General features: G+C 26.6%; 1 protein-coding gene across 1 annotated transcript in view; it reads left to right on the top strand.

Annotated features, from left to right (window-relative positions):
- Positions 1-231: 231 nt before the first annotated feature.
- Positions 232-6,516, top strand: part of LOC105456924 (transient receptor potential protein) — a gene marked incomplete at its 3' end in the record, with an annotated part of 23,767 nt that continues 17,482 nt past the window's right edge. Inside the window, exons 1-4 of the mRNA XM_011701309.1 lie at positions 232-362; positions 2,692-2,902; positions 4,188-4,332; positions 5,110-5,205. Coding sequence (XP_011699611.1) covers positions 2,748-2,902; positions 4,188-4,332; positions 5,110-5,205 — 396 coding nt within the window. The remainder of the gene's footprint in view (positions 363-2,691; positions 2,903-4,187; positions 4,333-5,109; positions 5,206-6,516) is intronic.

Here is a 6,516-nt window from a genome sequence, read left to right as displayed (position 1 = left end):
CATACGAGCTTCGGATTTAGTTTCTATTCGCCGTCACAGAATTCTCGCGATCCATTATTTGGGGAGTTAGACGGAAAGAGAAGGAGATTCTCACCCGCGACCCGCACACACACCTCGTAGTGATAACGCCAATGCTATATAATACTGGACAATGTGGTAAGTCCCTGGTGAGTCCGGCTGAGTTCTTTTCTTTCGGTATGCGACGCCTCGCCCTCGTGCTTAATCCGTGCCCTGGAACATCAATCCGCCTGACGCAATGTCATAAGGTTTCGTCGAATTGCACGGGTAGATGTGATCGTTATACAGTCTACGTCTGGCAAGCATATCGCGCAAGCATATCGACATCGACATGAAAAAGGCACGTAAGTACAATACATTCCCTTTTACAAAATGGTACGACCGAACTGCGACGACGAGAGATGCCACCTCTCTCGCCGTCTTTTTACGTAATTTTCTATACTCCGTTAAAGTTTAGAGGTTTCTCATGAAATAGTTTTTTAAAAGTAAATTTATTTAACACATAATTATATATAGAAAATAAAAAAAAACAGTTTTAAGGATAACACGATGTCATGAAATCCACTCGTAAAATAATAACGTTTAGGAAGATACAAGTGTCTCTTTACCTAAATCATTTCATAAATAATAACGTTTAGGAAGATACAAGTGTCTCTTTACCTAAATTATTTCTATTATACATGCAACAATTTTTAAATATCAGATACAAAAGATATTGAATATAAAATACGTTAATCCGACCATATACTATCTATACTTATATTTTTTATGTTTTTTTCGCATAAAATATACAAGGAGCTGAAATAATTTTCAGAAGCTAATTCAATATGTCTTTTTTCTATCCAATATTATTCAAAATGAGCAGTTTGTGAAAAAAATATTTAAGCATAATTTTATGTATTCTGTAATATGTAGTTTCATTTTTAATTTTTGTGCAATATTTAAGGCTCGTTATATCGGTTTGTTGCGTCAGTGAGGATTTCGAATTTAAATTTATTATAATAAGAGATAATTCATTATCGTCAATATAGATATTATTTTATATGCGCGTGCACACACACACACACACACACACACATGCTCGCACGCATGAAATTTTATAACATAAATCTAACAATAAGTCTTTTAAAACTTAATTTAATAAAGATAACAATTTATATTTTATTTTTTAATTGATATTAATAAATTTAATTGTAAATTAAATTTATTAATATCAATTAATAAATAAATATAAATTGTTATCTTTATTAAATTTACAATTAAATTTATTAGTGTAAATTAATATAATGTTTCTTCTTTCTTTATAATTAGATCAGATCAGAAGATTAATTTTAAAATGTTATTTTTTATTATTTCTACTTTTTTGATTGCCAATCAATTTGAATAATTGATTTTTGCGAATGCTATTCGTTTATACGGGTCTTTATTATAAATTTTATTACAGTTAGTATTATACGTATAGCATATTTTTGTTTAAAAATTACATATGATAATTGAATGTAAAATTAAAAAACATTACACTAGTTGTTCTAAATTTCTTGTGATGTATATCGTAAGCACAGGAAGCCTTATGCTTATGATATAACATCGCATTTGTATCCGCTCGTTTCTTGTTGTTATATTTTGCATGAGCTCAAGATTACATGTCATACATACAGAATAGAACTCTTCTATTTTTGCGAAAAATCGTCATTTTAAAAATATCTAGTTCTTAACCCAAAAAACGCGTGACTCATTCTTGGTGAACTCTATACATAACGGAGTGAGCGCTAGTAATAAAGGAAGTATTATGTTATATTGAATAAAGTGACTATATTTTTGCGTATAAAACGTGAATTCGGCAACATTAATCCCATAATATTTCCATAAATATTTCCATATTAATTGCAGCATGTTAGGTAATACTATTTATTATATTTTTAAGGAGATTTTTATAAATCAATTTCCATATTTTTGGAATTAAAATGCTAAAATAGAAAACAAAATTTCTTTTTAAATGTCTTTTAGAGTAAAAATATAAAAATTTCAAAATGGCAAAAGTCTTTTTAACTACAACTTTTTTGATAAATTTACAAATAATTTTTTAATTTTTAATTTCTTCGTTACGGAAATATAGAAAGAAATTATTATTCATCAATGACATAACAAATAATTATTTCCAATGTCATATATCTTTATTATGTAATTAAAATTTAGATTAATTCTTATTAATTTTTATCTTATTAACTTTCTGATTTCGCCTGTTTAAGATTTCTTAAATTATTATAAATTCTAAGTATGTCTATTTTAATTTATTACAAATTAATTTATCACTTAAGCTTTTTTTATTTTAAACGAAAGAAGAACATATACGAAATATTAATTAAGCGGTTAAAATAAGCACCGTTTAAAGTAGATTACAGACCATTTGCCATTTCTTTATTAAATTTAATTTGCCTTTTATTTAGCATTATTTATTATTTCAAAACTATAACTAATTTTATGTTTTCGTTGCAAAAAAATCAATTCTGCAACTAAAAAATTTTATTATTTAGTAATTGAAAAAAAACATTCGGTGATTTAAGAGTTTTCGGCATTTTCAACTTCAAAATTATGGAAATTAGGGCATTTATAATTTTAAATGAGAGAAAGAAAGTATTTTAAGTGAGAAGAATGTTTTTATAATTTTAACAGCTTCAGCAGTTTATACAGCGTGTATAAACATTATTTCAAGAATACGTTAGAGAGAAATGGATCCGTCAGAGTCTCAGCAGGATCTACTTTCAAATGAGGCGAGACCGCCTTCGGTGCAATCGCTACAGGCACCCATTGACTATATTCTTGGCCCGGTCGAGAAGCATTTCCTGCTTAGCGCGGAACGAGGTGATTGTGCCACTGTCAAAAGGTAATCCTGCATTTCTTTGCATTAATGCCCTTTTGAGGATATCCTGGTCAAGGCGTAATATAAACTTTTTAGAATAATCTCTTTATTCTAGTTTTTTAGACTAATCTAGGTTTTTAAAATAATCTCTCTTGTCTTTACGATATAAATTAAATATGTAATTAGATGTAATTAAAACATTTAGACAAAATTACATGTCAACAGTTCTGATTTTGATATACAGTTAAAGTCCTATTAACGTTCTTAACGTCTTAAAAGTCTAAAAAAATTTTTTTATAAAAAATTATTAATAAAGAAATGTAAAATTTTTATGACGTATATCTTCTTTATTGAATAATGTATTATATATGTATCTTAATATATTGTTTAATAAGATTAAAAATAAGAATTTTAAAAATTAATAAATCTATTAATTACAAAGTTTTAGACAAATTTCAAACTTTCTATGCAAAATATAATTTGCTATTTATTATTTCTTCTTTTGTGATCGCGAAAGTCCGTAAATTATTACTAATAATATTACATTTATGAAAAAGAAATAGAAAAATATTCTAGATTTTAAATCCAATATTCTCTTTTTCCTTTTTTATTCGAAAGCTAATAAATGAATTACTAAAAGGAAAAATGACACGTTTTCTATTTACTTTATCATTTATATATAATCATACTATTTAGTTGATCATTACTTTTTATATGTCAATATCAATAAAGAGTGGAATAATAAAACAATATTGCGCGAATATTTCATTTAACTGTTAAATAAATTGAAAAGATTGTGAGTTAGACGCATGGAAGGTTTACGTTAGTAATTACGATTTGTTAATATATCATGACGATTATTTTAAGGATTATTGAGAGTTACTTTAATAATATTTCAAATTTAATTAGAGTTGTTGACTAACAGTTGTATAACTTTTGCCTTTCTAAAGAAAAAACCGCTTTTATTATTATTGATTATTATTTATGTAGGATAATATATTTATAAAACTTTCAATCAGCAGAATTAGATCAGTGAAAGTATGTAAATATTGTATTTGAAGATTATGGATTATCAACTTAATGCATTAATTGCTAATTAAAAATAAGATTAAAAAGATTTATAAGAATATATTTTAGTTATGCACGTAAAAAGGTGCAAATTTTGCCAAAACAAATATTGAAGATCATTCTGTGATGAGATTGCTATAATTGTTATACAATGAATTTCTTTAGACATTTTTATAATGTATGTGAAAGATAATTGTCTCAATAATAAAAAAAGGTAATTGTTGTGTAATTTATCGAACAGGTTAATCGAAGAGAATCGAGATCATCCGGAGATATTAAATATCAATTGCGTTGATCCGTTAAATCGATCGGCACTGATAGCTGCTATTGAAAACGAAAATATCGACCTTATCAAGCTGTTGCTCGAATTGGGAATTGAAGTGAAGGTAAATATCGTGGGGTCGAAACGGCACGGTGTCTCTCATGAAAATCATGCGCGATGGCCGCTCCCCTAATTATTGCTGATAATGCGTGTCACGCTGATATACTGTAATCGAGGTCTACCGGGATACGCTAATAACAGTTCCATACATATATATATCTGACACATTTTGGATCATGTGTTCATCTTTACAGAAAATGCTTTTAAAATGTTTCATTCAAATTTAAATGCTGCTAATCGTATTATTGATATATAATATTGAAAGCAAAGAAGTCTAACAATAAGTAAAGATTTCGTATTTATGGAAATTAAATTGGATGAAATTTAATAAAAATTGATGGTCTTTTTATGTTGATCAAAAGTGTTAAGGCATACTTGAAAAAATAAACAGTTTTCGAGTTATTGATCTGAAGTTTAAAAATTGATACTTTTGATCAACGTGAAAAAGACTACAAATACTAAAATTTCAATTGATTGATTTTAGATTGCGATTCAACCAAATTTAAATTTAACCGAAATTTAATTTCCATAAGTGCGAGATCGGTGAATGTTAATAAAATTATTGAAATTAATAAAATTATTGAAACATGTATTATTGATCGATAATAACAAAAAATAAAACGAATATTTGTCGATAAATAAAGTTTCTATATCATATACAAAACAATATAGGCAACTATAATAGTGTTATAATTAATTGTCTACATTATACAGTATCTTAGTTATATCCCGACGCCTAAGAGCGTAACACACTTAAAATCATAATTCACGTATCTTTCAGGATGCACTTTTGTATGCCATTAAAGAGGAGTATGTGGAAGCGGTGGAAGTTCTACTGGAATGGGAGGAAAAAATACACAAACCAGGGCAAACTTACGTGAGTTTAATAATTATTATTTTGTCATATCTCTTTTTATTAATTCTAATAGCAATGTCAAAATATATATTCATTAAACTTATTTTGATCTAAATATAACTGATTTTTTTGAATATTAAGTAGTAGTTTTATTTACAAGAAAATAATTTTTCCTTAATAATTTTTTATGAATGTATTTTAAATAAATGATATAAGATTGCACTTCTTAAGACACAGAATATTTATATTTTTTAAGTGCTATTTCCATTACAATATACATATATTGATTACAAATTACAAGATTGTTAAAGTTATCCTTAAAAATTAATATATTATCTTTTAAAAAATTTAAATTAGTTTAGTAGAAAAAAAATAAAGAAGAATAGAGCAGATTAGCATAGATTTCTTAGATGTAAGATATAAGTAAAAAAGTTATTTATTTAATAATATAATTATATTGATTTGAGACTGAAATAAAATTAAAGAACTGAAATTTCTTATGTAACATTTATGTCTTTTAATCCGTTGTATTATGATTTAATTTGTGATCATGCATGTCATAATTAGAAATAAGATTGCTCGTGCCGAGACTAACAAGCGGAACAAGTATCTGAATACGTTCAATCTCTCTTTGATCGTTTAGAGCTCAACTCTGGTACTGTAATAAGAAACTTTCAAACAATAATTCTTTCATAAAACATCAAATATTCAGCAATAATATATGTATAATGTAATTACTCTTTTATAAATTAGAAATAAGCAATGCCAATGCGAGTCAACACGGATGTTGGTGTTTATAATAATTTTTATTGTAACAATATCCAGTCACACACTTCGCCGTGCACTTTTTGTCAGTCTTAAAACATAATTTTTATATAAAGTCGGAATCCATTGTAACAAATTAAATTGACGAGCAACTTAATGTTTTTGATGCTTATTAATTTAATATTTTAAGTTGCTTGTCAATTTAATTCGTTACAATAGATTCATGTAAAAATATTGTGTTTTAAGACCGATAAAAAATGCGACATGAAGTTTGTGTGTAGCTGGATATTGTAACAATAAAAATTATTATACCACCATATCAATATCCGTATTAACTTGAATTGATATTGCTTCATTATTTCTGATTTATTCTTGGGAACTTAAAGGGTTACACCACCTTTGAAGTTTTAGAACGATACCTAAAGTTTGGGATTTTTTTTGTAAGTAAATGGATAACTTTATTTAAAATCTGTTTAGAGGGCATTATTGTACATATATAAGAAACTAAAAAAATATTTTTTTATTTTTCTTATGTCTAAAATGGCGGCGCACTGGCCTACTTGCAAA

The sequence above is a fragment of the Wasmannia auropunctata genome, unplaced genomic scaffold, assembly GCF_000956235.1.
Source record: "Wasmannia auropunctata unplaced genomic scaffold, wasmannia.A_1.0 LD335478.1, whole genome shotgun sequence".
Taxonomy (NCBI): domain Eukaryota; kingdom Metazoa; phylum Arthropoda; class Insecta; order Hymenoptera; family Formicidae; genus Wasmannia; species Wasmannia auropunctata.
This window is presented reverse-complemented; position numbering and strand designations above follow the sequence as displayed.